Source organism: Brienomyrus brachyistius, chromosome 9, assembly GCF_023856365.1.
Source record: "Brienomyrus brachyistius isolate T26 chromosome 9, BBRACH_0.4, whole genome shotgun sequence".
Lineage (NCBI taxonomy): Eukaryota > Metazoa > Chordata > Actinopteri > Osteoglossiformes > Mormyridae > Brienomyrus > Brienomyrus brachyistius.
This window is the reverse complement of record NC_064541.1, coordinates 2,249,917-2,267,228: the sequence shown is the minus strand read 5'-3', so window position 1 is coordinate 2,267,228 and position 17,312 is coordinate 2,249,917. Positions and strand designations below refer to the sequence as shown.

Genomic DNA, 17,312 nt, shown 5'->3' with positions numbered 1-17,312 from the left:
TCCTGTATACACACACATTGGATTTTCCCTACAGAAGTCAGTGTCTATCCATCCATTCATCTATTCATTTATATTCTGCCACTTGGGTTGGGTCGCATGGGCAGCAGTCTAAGCAGGGATGCCCAGACCTCTCTCTCACCAGCCACCTCCTCCAGTTGCCCTGGGGGAATACCAAGGCATTCCCAGGCTATCTGAGAGATATAATCTCTCCAGTGTGTCCTGGGTCTTCCCAGTTGGACATGCCCGAAACACCTCCCCAGGGAGCCATGCAGTAGGCATCCAACAACCCCAACTGGCTCCTATCAATGCAGAGGAACATCAGCTCTCCTTTGATGTCCTGAATGTCTGAGCTCTAAGGTTGAACCAAGATACCCTGCAGTGGAAACTCATTTCTGCCTTCACCCTAAGCTCATTACCATAGGTGAGTGTAGGAATGTAGATCAACTGGTAAATTAAAAGCTTTGTCTCCCTGCTCATCTCCCTCTTTACCACAAAAGAACGGTATAGCGTCCACAATACTGCCAACGCTGTACCGAACCGTCTGTCGATCTCTTGCTTCCTTCTTCCCTCATGCGTAAACAAGACCACGAGATACTTAAACATCTCTGTTTGAGGCAGCAACTCATCCCCCAGCAGTACAGGGCAACCCACCCATTTACGGTCAAGAACCATAGCCTCAGGTGCTGATCCTCATCCCAGTCACCTCAAAATCAGCTACAAACTGCTTGAATACATGCTGCAGATCCCAGCCCAATGATGCCAATAGGACCATATCATCTGCAAAATGCAGAGACGTGATCCTGAGACCCCCAAACCGGACCCCCTCAGCCCCATTGCTACGCCAAGAAATTCTGTCCATAAAAGTTTTGAAAAGAATTGGTGACAAAGGGCAGCCCTGGCAGATTCCAAAACCCACCGGGAACGAGTCTGACTTGGACTTGCTGATGGCAATGTAAATCAAACATTTGCTCTGTTTTTACAGGGACCGGATGGCCTGCAGCAACGGGCCCCAAATCCCAAATCCCCCTGCAAGACTCCCTGAGGCCCATGATCATATGAATTTTCCAAGTCAACAAAACACATGTAGACATGTTGAGCAAACTCCCATGAATACTCCAGTATCCTTGTGAGGGTCCAGCATTCTGCAACTAGGATAGAATCCACGTTGTTCCTCCTGCATCCAAGGTTCAAACAACAGTCGGACCCTTCTCTCCAGTACCCTGGCATAGATCTTCCCAGGGAGACTGAGGAGTGTGATCCCCCTGAAAATATCCTCTGGTCCCCTTTCTTAAAGGTTTGGCCCACTACTCCAGTTTGACAATCCAACGGCACTGTCCCCAATGTCCATGCAATGTTGAAGAGGCATGTCAGCCAAGACAGCCTAACAATATCAATTGTTTTCAAAAACTCAGAGCAAATCTCATGCACCCCCGGAGCCTTACCACCAAAAAGTTTTTTTGACTACTAAATTGACCTCAGCGCCAGTAAGACCTCTGAGTCTTCAAGCTCTACTTTTTCCAAGGAAGGCATATAAGTGGGATTCAGTAGATCCTTCAAATATTCTTTCCATAGCCTGACTATATCCCCATTTGAGGTAAACACTTCTCCATCCTTGCTGTAAATAGCATAGGTAAAGCCCTGCCCCCCTCCTGCCAGAATCTTTTTGAGGTCAACTGAATGTCCTTCTCCATTGCCTCACCAAACTTCTCCCACACCTGAGTTTTTGCTTCAGCAACTGCTAAAGCTGTTTTCCGCTTAGCTTGCTGGTATCTGTCAGATGCTTCATGAGTCCCACAAGCTAACCAAGCTCAGAAGGCCTCCTTTTTCAGCCTGACAGCTCCCATTACTGCTGGTGTCCACCACTATGGTCGGGCCACCATGACAGGCGCCAACAACCTTAAAGCCACAGATCCTCAAAGCCACCTCAGCAATGAAGTCCTAGAATATGGCCGCTTTCAGGCTCAATGTCCCCATACTCTCTTGGGATGCAAGACAAGTTCTGTCAGGTGTGAGTTAAAGATCTCCCGGACAGGGGCCTCTGCCAGATGCTCCCAGCATTCGCTATGCGTTTGGGTCTACCAGGTCTATCCAGCATCTTCCGCTGCCATCAGATCCAACTCACCACCAGATGGCAATCAACTGGTAGCTCAGCTCCAAAATCTGATTTCAAAATTAATGATTAGACTGCAACCTAAGGTGTTCTGGTACCAGGTGCACTTATGAACCCCCTTATATTAGAACATGGTTGTTATGGATTATCTGTGGTTAGCACAGAAGTCCAATAACAGAGCACTGCTTAGGTTCAATTCAGGCAGGCCTTCCTCCCAATAAGAATCTTTCTGGCTTCACTGACATTACCCACATGAGTGCTCAAGTCCTCCAGCAAAACAATAGAGTCTATAGAAGGGGCACCTTCCAGCAGCTAACCCAAAGTTTCTAAGAAGGCCAAATACTCTGAACTGGTATTCAGTGCATACGTGCAGACAACAGTCAAATCCTGTCCCACAACATGAAGTCGAAGGGAGGTAACCCTCTTATTAACCGGGTTGAATTCCAACATACTGGAATTAAACCAGGGGTTATAAGTAGACCCATCCCTGCCCGGCACCTCTCACCATGGGAAACTCCAGAGTAGAAAAGAGTCCATCCCCTCTCCAGGAGTTTGGTTCCAGAGTCCGAGTCATGCATTGAGGTGAGTCCAACTAGATCTAGTTGGAATCTTTCGCCCAACTAGATTTTACATTCAATGTGCCAAGAGCCAGTTTTCGTAGTCCACGATCAGTCTGTCGAGGCTCCTGCTTTCAACTGTCACCTAATCTACATTGTCCTCCACGGCTCCCCCTGTAAGTGGTGGGTCCACAGGAAGAAAGACCCATGTTACTCCTTCAGGCTATGCCTGGCTGAGCCCCATGGGTAGGGACCCGACCACCAGACACATGCCTTCAAGCTCCTGCCCACGGCCTGGCACCCAAGGCAAGGCCCCAGTCTCCCCAGTCCGGCTGGGGTAACATGGTCCATTATATTGTTCATCATGGAGGGTTTTCTGAATCACACTAAGTCTGGCCACTCACCTAGCACCAATTTGCCATGGGAGACCCTACCAGGGCAATTTCCCCCAACAACATAGTTTCTGGGATCACAGAGGCATACAAACTCCTCCACTGCGATAAGGTGGAGATTCATGGAGGGGAAGTCAGTACTGAAGGCTTATTTGCGATGTAACTGGAATAGAAAATGTATCAGTCTCTGAACAGCTATAGAAGTGACCTCCCGGAATTAAATAAAGCAGATCCATCCCATTTAGACGTCCTTCCAAATCCAGTGAATTTCATTTCACAAAGAAATTAAGTTTCAGAGTGGTTTTCTTGGTGAAGTTCAGCTTGATTATTTCAGGGGCAAATGAATATACAGGATTCATACCCACCCATTGATTGAATAAGACATTCCAAAATAGCATCAGCTGGAGAGCACTGGAGGAAGAAAAAGGAAAAAATAAATTAAGCTCTATATATGTTCCCTCTAATTATTTGCTTGACGAACTCATACGTATTACGGCATCTTCAAGTACCACGAAGGCTTCAATGAGATTGCCTACATTAATTAACTTCTGATCACCGCAGTACATCAAGCAATATAAAGAACCATATTTTATTCATAAGAGAACATAAATACAATAATGTAATGAATATGTTTTTGGTGGTTCATGAATATGGGTGATCTTCTTATTAAGGACGCTTTTTTAAGACTGAAAGTGAACAGAGGATTCTGGGATACTGACATGCCATTTTAAAGCCATGATAGAGAAAGAGTCTGCATGAGATGACCTTCCTCAGAAAACCCTCCTCCACTTTGCTGCATCGTAAAAATTCCTTATTGAAATGCTTATCATTAGTTATTGCTCAGTAGACACGGTAATCTGAGGTCAGTTATATAGCCACTTTTTCTCCCTGAGTAGTGTGCATGTCCTGCAAAGCTGTTTCTGCAGCTGGGTGCTTTTTCGCTGTAATTGCGATTCAGTGCGGATTAGTGAAATCCACACTCCAGGCCACTGGGGACTTCCGCTTCTCACTGCTGGCCCTCGACAAGTATCACAAAACCTTTAAATCAATTGAGTGGCCCATTCAAATCAAAGCTCTTACAGTTTTTTTTCAGTTGCTAAGATACATTCTGCAATACTGAAGTCACAATCAAAATTCTTGACACAGTTGCTATAATATCAGTTTATGTGGGTTAAACTGCAAATAATTTCTCAGTGCTTTCATACGAAATGCATTCAATAACTAATCACTTCAAAATTCATGGATTCCTTGATCAATTTTCAGTTTTTAAAGGCCATTTTGCATATGTTTACATACTGGTCCCAAAACTGTTAAAAATACATTCAGAACTGAATGACTACAATTTTCTACCTTACTATCGACATTACTACAGAAACAAAATTCACCATGCATACATGTACTCCGCCTGGGTTACATGTGTGTGGAGTTTGCATGTTCTCCTCTGGGTACTCCGGTTTCCCCCCACAGTCCAAAAACATGCTGAGGCTGATTGGAGTTGCTAAATTGCCCGTAGGTGTGCATGTGTGTGTGACTGGTGTGTGAGTGTGCCCTGCGATGGGTAGAGTATTATTTCCTGAAATACTACTTTTGTGCATTTTCTTTTTGAAAATTGCTAATGAATATTTTGTAATTACGTGGCAGTAAAAAATAAAGGCCATTGAAATATACTGCAACATGATTTGTTCAATTCTGCATATTTTATAGAATGAATAAGTATTCTGTTTTGTAATGCAGTATTTATGAGAAATGAAATCAGAGTGACTTTACTGATGACGCTTTATTGATAATCCATATTGGGTTTTAAGTGATTCTGTCTGTTGTTAGTGTTTTGTACACCAATCGTTTGTGTGATACAGTGTTCTTCCTGGAAGATATAAGGTGCTAATGTTATGGTGATATCTGGTGAGTCTATTTTGAGACGTGGGTTAAATGTTTTGGTGGCTGTAGTGCATTTTGGAGTACTGCACAATGTATCTCAGCGATTGAAAAAAGAAATGCATCCAGAGCCTCGAATCCAGGGAAAATGAGGAGCAGCAAGACAATTTTTACACTTTTTACAGGTTTATTTGTTATAGCTGTTTGCCACAACAGTGCTTCTAAATGTCAAGAATCATGAATACAGAAAGTGACTGTCTATAATGAAAACAAACTGCAAAATTCCCCAGACATCTTGCAAACAGGACAGCGGTGTGTCCTTTCATGCCCAAGCTTGTGGGTCTGCTTCTTACCGTCTTTCAGTGGGTTTTGCATACTGTCTAAAAATTTGCATGGGATTCAGATGGGATCTCAGTTAACAGCCTGTAGTCTAAAGACCTGTAATTCAAGTGGACTGGTGATTATGTGTGTGTGTGGGTCGAGGGGTCAGGTATACATTACATAAAAAACTTGTCATTTTGACATTGTGGGGACCATTTCTTTGGGACCATTTCTTTGGTCCCCACAAAGGGAAATTCAATTTTATGAAAATCTGTGACTGCACTTAAAAAATAAAAATGCAAAAGATTTTTTTTGTTTGGTTACTTATGGTTAAGGGTTAAAGTCAAGGATAGGTAGGGGTTAATGTTGTCATTTGTTGGGATTAAGGCTTTGCCCACTGTGTGTGTGTTTGTGATTATGTTTATATTACATTGTGACCAAATATTTCCCACAATATAATGAAAACCAGTTATTTTGATGTTGTGAGGACCATTTTTCAGGTCCCCACAAAAATCGGTGAATGCAATCAGAAAATGCCAAAGGTCTCATATTCTGTTTGGTTACTAATGGGTAAGATTAGGACTGGGATTAGAGTTTTCCCCATAGAAATGAATGGAGAGTCCCCACAAATATATAATTACAAACCTCTCTCTGTGTGTGTGAGTCTGTGTGTGTGTGTGTGGGTTTGCATAGAGCACGTTTGGGGACCAAAATGTCCCCAACCTGAAATTTCCTTACTTTTGGGGACACTTCTTCAGGTTCCCATTTGAATAACCTCAATTTAATAAAAAATCTATGAATGCAAAAGTAAAAGTATCAAAAGTCTTGTATTTTGGTTGGTTGCTTGTGGTTAAGGTTAAGGTTGGGTAGGGGTTAAGGGTGTTGTGATTGGGATTAGGGTTTTCCCATAGAAATGAATGGACAGTCCCCATTTAGATAGGAAGACCAACTTCTGTGCGTGCGGGTGTGTGTGTGTGTGTGTCTGTCTGTGTCCTCTGATGTCCAGAGTGTGCCCTGTGTTGCAGGAAGTCTCCTGGCTCACCAACAGCCTGCAGTGGATAAATAATTAGGGGGAAATAGATGAGATAGTTCTGCAAATGATTTTTTTTAAATACAAAGAAATTAATCATATGCTTTTTATGCCAGTAAATACATTTTCCTTTTTGAAACCAAGACATTATAAAAATATAATGTACATTAAAATGCTTGTGTTCCCTTCACAAATAAAGATATCAGCATTGTAGTAGATGACTTGCACTCAAATAATATTTTACAGACTATAATAATAGTCATTTACAGCCTTATACACCCATACATGTTATCAAGCACATGTTTAATGTGTGCCTGCGACTATGCATGGTGCCTCCGTGTAAAGCTCACACTTGCCTGCCTTTAATGATGACTCAAACATAATGGAGACATTTATGAGGCTGGTCCATTAGTTTTTCCACACACTAGGAAAGGATGTCTTAGACATACTAGAGTTTGCATCTCAGGCACACAAAGGTGTGCACATGTCTCAAAGAGCATACTTGCAGCTGGACAATCTGAGAAATGTCAGTACGCTTATCCTCTCTGATGTCTCCATCCAACTTTCCTGGTTGGGGGAGAAGATCAGTGATACATATAGAGGATGCCATGAGTCCCTGGATCGTAGGTCACCTGAACAACTGACTAATTCATCTGTATCAGTACCTGTAAATCTGATGTGTGGCTGAGCAACACAGGGGTGTCCCAAGGATCAGTACTGTGACCTTTTCATTTAAAAATATCACAGACATGAGGCACAACCTCTGACTCATGCTGTCTTCAGAAGTTGTCTGACGATTCTGCTGTTGTAAGATGACAGCGGAGAAAGGAAGTGCAGAAGCCTGTTGAAGAGTTTTCTTAGGTGTTTAAAAAGGAAGCATCTGAAGATCGGTGCCAGAAAGATGAAGGCACTGGTGCTGGACCTCAGGCAGAGCGGGGAGCCACTGACTGCTGTCACCGTGTGGGGAGAGAGCGTCGACTCGAGAGGTACCTTGGAATCTACATCAGTAGCAGGCTGCAGCAGCGCAACAGCACAGAGGGAGAAAGTGCAGAGGAAGCTGTTTTTCTTGAGGAGACTAAGGTCCTTCGCGTACGCAGCAAACTGTTAGACATGTTTTACCAGTCTGTCATAGTCAGTGATGTTCATCTGCTGTTTGCTGGGGGCAATATCAACGTAAAGGAGCCAGGTAGACTGAACAGACCTGAATAAGGGTAGTTCTGTCATAAGACTCTGGGCTCCTGAGAAGCGGGGGGGGGGGGGGGGGGGGGGCTCCAAACCGTGACGAATAATGAAGCTCATTCTCTAAACACAGACCTGCAAAGTTACCCACTCCACCCACTGGCTCATCTTCCCGAAATACCTAAGTGCCTAAGTGCTTTAGGCATTCGTCTCTGCCGTTTGTTTGTTCACTGCCTCCTGTCTCCATGTACCTAACCCCACCCAGCACAACCCAAATCTTCTTTAACCCATCACAGGATTCCAGCAGCTTCCATGTTCACACACATGACCTGCACCCTAACATACACTTTCTCATAATTAATTATAATTTATTATTTCATTTTCCTGTTTCCTTGGGAGTTAATTTTTTTATGCTGCTGGACAACAAAAATATCACCCATGGAAAATAAAGATCCTTCTTGTCACATATTATCTTCTTCTGAATGGGTCAGAAAGTCAAGGCCGTGTCACTCTAACGTGGGCGTCTGCAGAAACGCTGTTCAAAGCAGGACTCATGATTCGTCGGAGCTGGATCTATAAAACACAGTCCTCTGTTTCTTTTTTCCCACACTAAGCTCCACCCATGGATCACATATCTGATGCACAACCCCACCTCCCATCAAGATTGACGAGCAGCGGTGGCAAAATACCTGGAGCATGTGGGGAGCCGACAGTTGCCTCAGACCCCCGGGATTTGCGCTCCTCTCAGTGCCCGGCTGATCAGCACGTCGGAGATGCTCAGCAAGAGTGCTACATCATAGGTCCCCAGAGACGCGTGGAAGGAGCACTTTGCCGTCGTCTGGGAAAGGAGAGCGCGTTCCCCATAAAGAGAGCCAATCGCACCACTGGGAATTGAAGGTTAAGGTCTTAGCGGGATGGGGAAGGGAAGCAGAGAGAGCTAATGCTATGAGCTAGCTTTATACTTTCACTATGTTCTGGAAACAAAGTTGTACTAGGCTTAATTTCAAAGAGTCAGTGGTTCTTCAGTTCAACCCAAATTAACCCTTTATCTGGTTTTATACACAGTATATGTACAGTGCATAATAAATCCCTGAATATTACTTACCCTTTGCCTGGCTGGAGACAGTAGAATGCAATATTGACTGAGAAACTGGTGATATCTTAGTATTTGGATGTATAAATGAGTATAGAAGAGCATAAATCTCATAACCAAAAGCATGTGGTAACGTTATTTCTTCAATTAAGCCACTTCTACGGCTGCTTGGCTCCTTGACAGCTGAATGCTTGTAATGTGTTGTTTGTCTCATTTGTACAAATCGATAAATCTAGAAGTAAAAAAGGAACTTCATAAAAGAAAATCACTTGTATTACACTATATAGGTAAAATATGTGAACATCCCTATTATTTCTAGGAAATTACTAACTCCACCACACCCAGTACTGATATAGGTGTAGAACTAAGAACAGCCAGACAAAAACCCAACAACAATGGCAGCAGAACTTGGCCCCTTCACAGGGTGCCATCTTACCAATATGTCAGTTTGCCAAATTTCTGCGCTGGCGAACCGCGATTGTTGTGGAAACGCCTGGGGGGAGGGTGGGAGTTCAGTTGCGAAGAAGGGGCCACATGACCTCACAGGAAGGTACTTGACCATCCAGCACCAATACCCAACCTGAAAAAATCCCACCAGCAATGTTCCATCATCTAATGCAGGGTTATTCAAATCACAGTCCTCGAGGTCTGACCACTGCTGGTTCTCCAGCCTCTATTTACCTGTGAGCCAGGTGTGAAGCCTCTGACCAATCAGAATCAATAATTATTAAACTAAATACCTGGGAGAACTGAAAACTAGGCCTGGATTTGGAATCGAGGTCCAGATTTGAAGAGCCCTGATCTAATGGGAGGCTATTATAGCAACAAATGATGGAGCAACTTTATATTAATATGCTTGTTTTTGTTTGATCAAGCTGGCAGACACATACGTTTCAGCATACAGTATAGAGCTGCATTGTAAGTTAGCTATCATGGGCAGAGGTGGGTAGTCCAGGTCCAGAGAGTAAAAGTCCAGACCAGGATTTTGTTTTAACCAACCAGCCGAGTACTTTACATCTGTGATTCTGTATACTCAACTGGTTGGTTAAAACAAAATCTTGGTCAGGAATTTTACTCTCTGGTCCTGAACTACCCACCTCTAATCATGAGGCAGGGGGAGGTCAGGTGATCAGCTTGTTCACTCTTTTTTTCTCGGCCCCAGACCATGATACCTTCTCCCATGCGCAGCTTTAGACCACAACCAGACTAAATGGCTGCTTTGTTTGCCTGTGTTATCCTCCTGTTCCTTTGTTCTTATTCCTCTCATCTGTTGTCCAAAACCCATCTCCATTCCCAAACACAAATAAAATCCCACTTCCATGCCCTTGTCCCAGTGTCACATGGCTCCATTTGGCCACAGCAAGAGTCAACAAAGCAGATCTGGCTGAAAGCTCTTAAGAAAGGTGATACTTAAAAGATGTGTGTTGTGGTAATAACAGTCTAGTAAAGGTTAGTGCATAAGCCTGCCATTTCCAGACCTTTTAAAATTATACATTTTCATGAGAAGCAAAACCTCTTGCGGGTAAAATCTGGGCTGCAGGGTTCAGATCAGGGGGGGTAATTAATGGCTGTAACCTGAATGAGGATGCCGACAAAAGAGCGAGCGCGGAGAGTTCAGGAAGTCTCAGTCCATTGAGAACGAGAGCGAGAAGGAGAGAGAAAGAGAAAGAGGAAACAGGTAATGCAGTAAGGTGGGCGGGAAGAACTGGAGGGGGAGGGGAGCCAGATAAGCAAAGGAATTTACAAGAAAGTTAAATTCACAGGAGTGCCCCAGACAGTGAGGGGCGGAGCTACGAATACAAAAGGTTACAGCATGAGAGGAGTCACAAACCGAAAGAAAAAGGGAGAACAGAAACGGTTACCCGCCAAGTGAAGGAGAGCTGAACAAAACACGGACGAGGAAGTCTCTGCGGCTGGAGAGTGGTGTGCTCGTACGACTGGGCGCACGCTCGCCTTTAGACAGGGAAAAGGGAGCAGGAAATCTGTAAAGAGGCACCTGAGCAGTTGACTGACTGTGCCAACATGCTGATGAAGGAGTACAGGATATGTATGCCACTGAGCGTGGAGGAGGTAAGCAGAATCGGACAGGAAGTTGCTGTGTGTGTGTTTGTGTGTGTATGTGCCATACAGACAGTGCGGTGTGTGTTTCTCCTGTGCCTCTCATGAACAGACACACTGCGCTCTATCATGGATTTCTGCATATACTTGTAGTCTTGCTTTATTTTACCTAGTTTTTTTAATCTTTTCTAAACGAGTCTAGCAGGTTCAGTCTTTCACCACCAAGCAGAGGTATTCGCCTGAAGGTGGAAAAGAACATGTGAGAAGAAGGAGTGGTGTTTTAGGTCAAGCTGACAGATTTCCATCCCCTATAGCTTTTCCACTGGATGTATAAAGTGGCCTTACGTTGCACCGGCCTCTGTGATTGGTCAGCGAGGCAACGGCGCGGCGGCTTTCTCAGCCAGGCGCTGGCACACGCCTTTGGTTCAGCATCCCCCTGCATGTCTTTCCCTTTCTCTTGCTCTTGCAGTACAGAATCGGTCAGCTGTACATGATTAGCAAACACAGCCACGAGCAGAGCAGCGACGGCGAAGGGGTGGAGGTGATCTGCAATGAGCCCCATGCCCACCCCCAGCACGGCCCCGGGCAGTACACCGAGAAGCGCATACACCTCAGCAGGTACGCCCGCTCAGGCACCTCGCCCCGCTGCCCTGTAACACAACCCTTGGCGCCAGCATTAATGGCCTGATTATCACCCTGTTCCCGCTCCCTCCCTCCTGTTCTCAGTAAACTTCCATCTTGGATAAGTATGTTTGTTCCTCGGATCTTCTATATCATAGAGAAGGCCTGGAACTTCTACCCTTACACCATAACTGGTTAGTACAGCCTCTCGAGTGTGTGTGGGAGTATTTTTGGGACAGCATTACTTTATCTGTGGCCATTTCATTGTCACAAAGCACAGTAACTATAGCCAGAGAAGCAAACTGACCAATTCTTTCTTTTTCACTTTCACACTGACGGCCATGCAGAGTTCACGGTGAGTGCTGGTCCCCTCCCTCTCACACGCACCAGCAGTGCATGGCTGTACAACCTCTCAGCCCTGCACTGAATGCTTTCGCTCCTTAATAGTGCTCTCTTTCGTTATCAGTGCTCCTTCGTTCCCAAGTTCCACATCCGGATCGAGACCAAGTTCGAGGACAACAATGGAAGCAATCTCAATGTAAGTCACAGCAAGTTCATGTGGAATAAGCTGGTGAGGTGAAAGTAGAGCCGTGGGATCTGACAGACCGATACGTCTTTGGGCAGGAGGGGACCAATTACGCTGCAGGTAGCTCTGTGGCCTCGCATCTGGCCCCACTGTGCGTGTGGAATCGCAGCATTTGTGAGGATTTACTGGCGAAGTTACACAGTTCAGCTGACTTGATGAATCAAACTTTGCCTTCGGGGCGTGAGTGTACTCATACATGGGAAAATTACTTAGGTCAGGAATAGAGGAACAGACACATGTGAACTGGATGAATAGAGGGGACGTAGGGATAGGGTGTGACGCAGCAGATTAGGACGCACTGCCTGCGATCAGAAGGTCTTTGGTTCAATCCCCAGGGTCAGCAGAGTGATGTCACCATTAATCCCCTGAGCAAGGCCCTTAACCCCCAATTTCTACCCAGACTGTCTGACCCAAAGAAAATGTTGGATGAATGAAATGATTTAAAAAATACAGTTGTCTTCATTCTTGTCACCTTCAGCAAGGAATTGATTTATTAACAAAATAAAAATGGCACTGAGTAACATCTATCACATGGACGATGCAGGTGTTTGGAGACACGCCCACCCCAAAGGAGAACGTGATCCAATTGGACATCCTGAATGATCCCATTCCTGAGAAGCATTATAAATCAAAAGAGGTACCCAGCTTTGTCTGTCTGTCCCCATCTCCGACATGACGCTCCATCCGACTCTCCATATAAGGTCGCTGTTGCTTAATGAGGTCAGACTGAGACCTCTGGTGGGCTGGCTCAGCAGGAAGCATATTAATACCATATACGCTCTGCAGGACCTCAACACATGGGTGTCGGCAAAGACGGGCCGGGGACCTCTGCAGGCGGGATGGCAGAATCAAAGCCATCCCATAATGTGCTCCTACAAGAGAGTGGAGTGCAGCTTTGAAGTCTATGGGCTGCAGGGGAAGGTTGAGGACTTCGTACACCGGGTAAACACACCCCTACAGAGCACACTTCACTGAAATTAGGGGGGTTAATTTTTAATGAGAAGATTACTTAAATATGGCGCTCATTAATGGTAAGACTGAAATTTCAGACAATCCTTTTGTCTATTGAGGGCTTGAAATACAGGAACATGTTCTATATTCCTGCTGCATCAATGCTCAAATACATATTTGTTTCTTAATTTGCTAATTATTATGTGTTGTTTTTCTCTCACAGACTGTTCATGATATCCTACTTGTTGGCCACAGACAGGCTGTGGCTTGGATGGACGAATGGCATGGTATGGAAAGGGTTAAGTCGTTGTCTGTCGCTATTGAAATAACAATTAGGGTTATAATTAGTAGCAATAACAACAGTCATCAATCCTTCCATTTCTTTCCCAGGCATGAGCTTGGAGGAGGTCAGACAATTTGAGAAGCAGCTGCAGGAACAAACCAACAACAACCTGAAATCCAAGCAGAGTCTAGGTAAAGAAGGAGTGAACGAGGAACAGAACGGCTGTAGCTGTGGTTGGGGCTGAGTGGTAGGAAAAAGCGTTCATATTGAATCGCGCGTAGTAGTAATTTCACTGCGTCAATGCAACAGATTGCAGAAGACACCCACCTCGTGTTCAAAGGCAGTAATTGCAGCACCATGGCTGCCGTATTAACTTGGAAAAAGATCTTGCCACCTACCGTTCGTGCCGCAAAATGACAGTCGTGTGAAATAAATTAATGACGCATCTGTCACGAGAAGTCCAGTTTATGTTGAGACACGATAACATATCAGCCTACAACGAATGTGAAACAATTGCTTTATACAGTACACGCCTAATCTTTATTCTTTATAGTGAAGCCAGGTAGACATTATTCTTGGGTATCTTATCTGCAGTCAAGTGTGTTAAGTGTTTTAAACAAGTGTCTTTTCAAGCGATTCATTATTCACTTCCTTCCCTCGTTTTCTTCCATTGTGTTTTCATGGTGCAGTTTAAAAAATTCTTCTCGCCCTTTTTAGGTTACGTGTCCACCCCTCGCTTTACTCGGTCAGTGTCAGTCTCCGACGAGGTGTCCTTAAAGAAGATGGGTGCGGCACCTGCTTCTTCACCTCCAAACCCTGTGCGCTTAAACTCCACCCCAGAGTGACATATCCCTGGCGGCCCCCAGGCTAGATTTGCGTAAGCCCTCCGCCAGGCAAACAAGCAGGAAAGCCACGTCCGTTTCAGGCTAGTGCTACATCCTTTTAAAATGTTTAAAAAGGTCTATTTGCTGAGAGGTGTAATGCTATGAGGCTTATAATAGTTTTAAATAAGTTTAAATTTAAATAAGTTTTTTAAAGTGAGGGAGGAGACGTTTAAAAGCAGTTTCATAATATATTTCAGCTATGAGAAAAATGAGATTTCAATTAAAATACGACGTCCGTCATCTTTACTGGTATTAAATGTGTACAATCTTATGTAAATGTATCAAAACCTGTTTTATAGTCATATGACGTTGTAATAATGTACAGTGAATTTCTTAACCATTTTAAGTTTTTAAATACATATCTGACTTTTTACTCTTCTGGCAAACTGGGTCGTTGCTGTTTGATTTATCACAATATGCAAGCACAAAAACAAACAAAAAAAACCTGACCCACTTTTTAATTAAGTTTTCTGCAGCACCCTTCCCAACAGTGGCCCTAAAGCGCTTAAGAAAGACTTAAAAACATCAAAAGTGATTAAGTTATAGCTTGTAAGTATAAATGAAAAAAACAACCAAGGTACAGCAGAGGTGGGAAAAAACCTATAAAGGTCCAGGTCCAACTAACCACATGTGACAGAAGTGTTCAATATTTCGACTAGTTTGTATATTTGTCATTGACCTTGACCTGCATACTGTTGAGATACAGTCTCGGGTTAATCTAAGTGACAAACATCCATTTCTAGCTATGAAAAAGTACATCTGAGCCATTTAGTATTTGCTACCAAATTGTTATGGTAATTTGAACTGCGCATTCCCCTTCTTTTTAGTACGTGTGCACATTTCATTTCGTAGCCAGGAAGAGAGGCCACTGTGGCTGAGCGTGTGAATCATCCGTATTGCTCAGTAACGTAGCTGCATAAATACAAAAATAGCAATTTGTACTTTCATTTCGTTGTTTTTGTTGATTACATATTTGCACGTCAACAGGTAAACCGCAAGAATCCTCACAGTATACTCCTGTGACTTATAATCTTTTCCGTTTAGCGTTTTTATTAATGTCTGCAGCATATCATTGAATAATGAGATTCACACTTTAATAACTTGTCCTTGCGTGAGCTTTGCACCGATTACAGAAATCCAGGCTTTATATCTGACAGGCACGTAGCCACGTAGTAAAATAAGGGTTTTAAAAATGTTTGGACTACCAATCAGGCACATGGACATGCAGTTCAATGACGATTTTGAACGCGGTGATGGTGGACCTGATGGGCCCTGACTGGATGGGGCAGAGGGGCTTGGGAAGCCTCGAAAATAAGTAGATTGTAGTTTCTAATTTTAATACTTTATTTCACCATTGAAATAACGAATAACTTACTTGAAAAGTCTGTCTGTTTTTTCCTTTATCTACCTGCTTCCTGCCCATATGCCCCCCTCCCCCACCTAAAAAGTAAAAATGGTTTGATCCTCTAGTGCGCAAATCTCATGTAAATAATGTATGCAGCCAGTGGATTTTGCCAATTCTGAATCTAAAGTGTGTATGTTTGTGTGTGTGTGTGTTTGGGGGGGGGGGGGCGGCAGGCACACTAATGGGTCCGGGGCCCAAAATCTGCTGCTACAGCCATATTGGTAGGGCAATCAGACCTCCAACAAACAACATTTCTGGCTACAGGCCCAGCATGTGATAATACTGGTTTATCAAGGTCATGGATAATGTAGTTTAATTGCATTCTCAAATGATGTATCTATAGTATTGTTTGAATATAGCAATAGCTGGATATTGTAAGTGTATTTGACATGAGGAAGGAAATATTCCTAACACTTATTGTTGAGAGCATAGGACAGAAAAATAGAATGTATCTTTCTAGGCTAGTAGGACATGGATGCGATTATTAGCATTATTGTTATGATTATTAATAATAATAATTAACAGCAGCAGGTTACAGGGCACGCATTGGTGGCTTTTGCTCAGTGTTGGGAGATGGAATCCCGCCTAACCAGATGAAGACAGGACGCAGCTGATCACCCAAGGCATTGACTTATGGGGCAGCATTAATTCTCGCTCATTATTCCAGTAGTCCGGAACCTCGCCGGCACCGCAGTGGGGAGATTGAACGCCCCCCCAAAAAAAGACGCTCCAGATGTTTTTTCCTTAAGCCACAGCCCAATATGCAGTGATCCTCAGTTTCTCCGTTACTCACAACAGAGATGACTCACTCACGGCCATTGCTGTCATCCTCGCTTTTGGCCACAGTTACTTTTCCATTACGGTCGTGGGCATGTGTCTCCCCATCAGCCTCTGGATATCAGTCAGCTGTGCCTTCGAAACAATTGTGACACCCAGAGTTGAAACATCTCAGCAATTACACACAGTCCCACGGTGATAAGATTACACTAAAGTCAGTGCTCATCCAAGCCTAAATGGGCCTAACTAGGGAATCTTAATTTTTTACATAGAAACCTTGTTTGAGTGCCAGAAAATGTATTCTGTATGCAGGGAGCGGTCTATAAAATTCAGATATAAAACAATTACAAAAAACAACTTTCCATATATCATGCATTATGTATTTTCGGAGCCAGAGTTGGACAGCCTTCCTCCGGAATGTCAGGGCTCTCTGTTGCTGCTATCTAGGTTACAATCTCAGATTCCTCTGAATGCTACCTGACGTTCGCTTTAAACCACAGCATTTTCACCTCTGCTAGTGGGCTGTGAACAGGTTTTTTTTCCCCATGCTTTCACCCTCCCTCCAGTTTACACTCTACTTTGTTAAGAGTATACCTCAGTTATTTAAATCATTATTTTCTGACGGGTAATACTTCTTCATTGCCTTGCATTGCCAGAATGATATCAGTATGTATAAAATACAGAATCGTTATTCACTCCAAGAAGACTGATGGCCTAGTTTTTATTTACACTCTCCTAGTTGGGAAATTTGTGAATGCGGCAGCTTAAATAGGCTTTGCACTTAGTGATCACATGGAGTATATTTACATACTTGTGAACCAATTAAAATGAGCCTTCAGCTGGATACAGACTGCCTGCCAAAGCCAGGACTGCGACCCCATAATCCAGTGCAGGAGCTCTTATTCTGCAGCCTATAGGGTCATGCAAAGAATCATTAGAACATCAGTGTCACTAAGTAAAAGAAAACCCCACTTTGATTTGAGATGGAATTGAGGAAAAATCGGACGCTGGGTAAGATTTGTTTTTGTTTTTTTTTTTTGAGTCACAAATGAAAAATATGCTTTTTTGCATGATATTTGAAGGTCATTTCAGTGACTTCCACTTCTTCTGTATTGTACACAAGTCTTCAACAAATATGTGCCAAAAGGAAGAAGCTACTTCTAGTTATGGATTCAAAAAGTTTGCCTGTT

The 17,312-nt window shown here is 43.7% G+C and overlaps 1 protein-coding gene across 1 annotated transcript; it reads left to right on the top strand.

The window, feature by feature from the left end:
- The first annotated feature begins 10,289 nt into the window (after positions 1–10,289).
- pitpnc1b (phosphatidylinositol transfer protein cytoplasmic 1b) lies at positions 10,290–14,326 on the top strand. The gene is made up of 10 exons (XM_049025815.1): positions 10,290–10,627; positions 11,085–11,233; positions 11,342–11,430; positions 11,584–11,591; positions 11,703–11,774; positions 12,367–12,459; positions 12,609–12,764; positions 12,997–13,060; positions 13,164–13,247; positions 13,774–14,326. The coding sequence occupies exons 1-10, from the start codon at positions 10,580–10,582 to the stop codon at positions 13,899–13,901; spliced, it is 891 nt and encodes a 296-aa protein (XP_048881772.1). The 5' UTR covers positions 10,290–10,579; the 3' UTR covers positions 13,902–14,326.
- The last annotated feature ends 2,986 nt before the right edge of the window (positions 14,327–17,312 follow it).

Coding starts and splice junctions, on each gene's coding strand:
- pitpnc1b (XM_049025815.1), top strand. CDS start 10,580: ATGCTGATGAAGGAGTACAGGATATGTATGCCACTGAGCGTGGAGGAG. Junction 10,628..11,084: donor TGCCACTGAGCGTGGAGGAG/GTAAGCAGAATC, acceptor TTGCTCTTGCAG/TACAGAATCGGTCAGCTGTA. Junction 11,234..11,341: donor AAGCGCATACACCTCAGCAG/GTACGCCCGCTC, acceptor TCCTGTTCTCAG/TAAACTTCCATCTTGGATAA.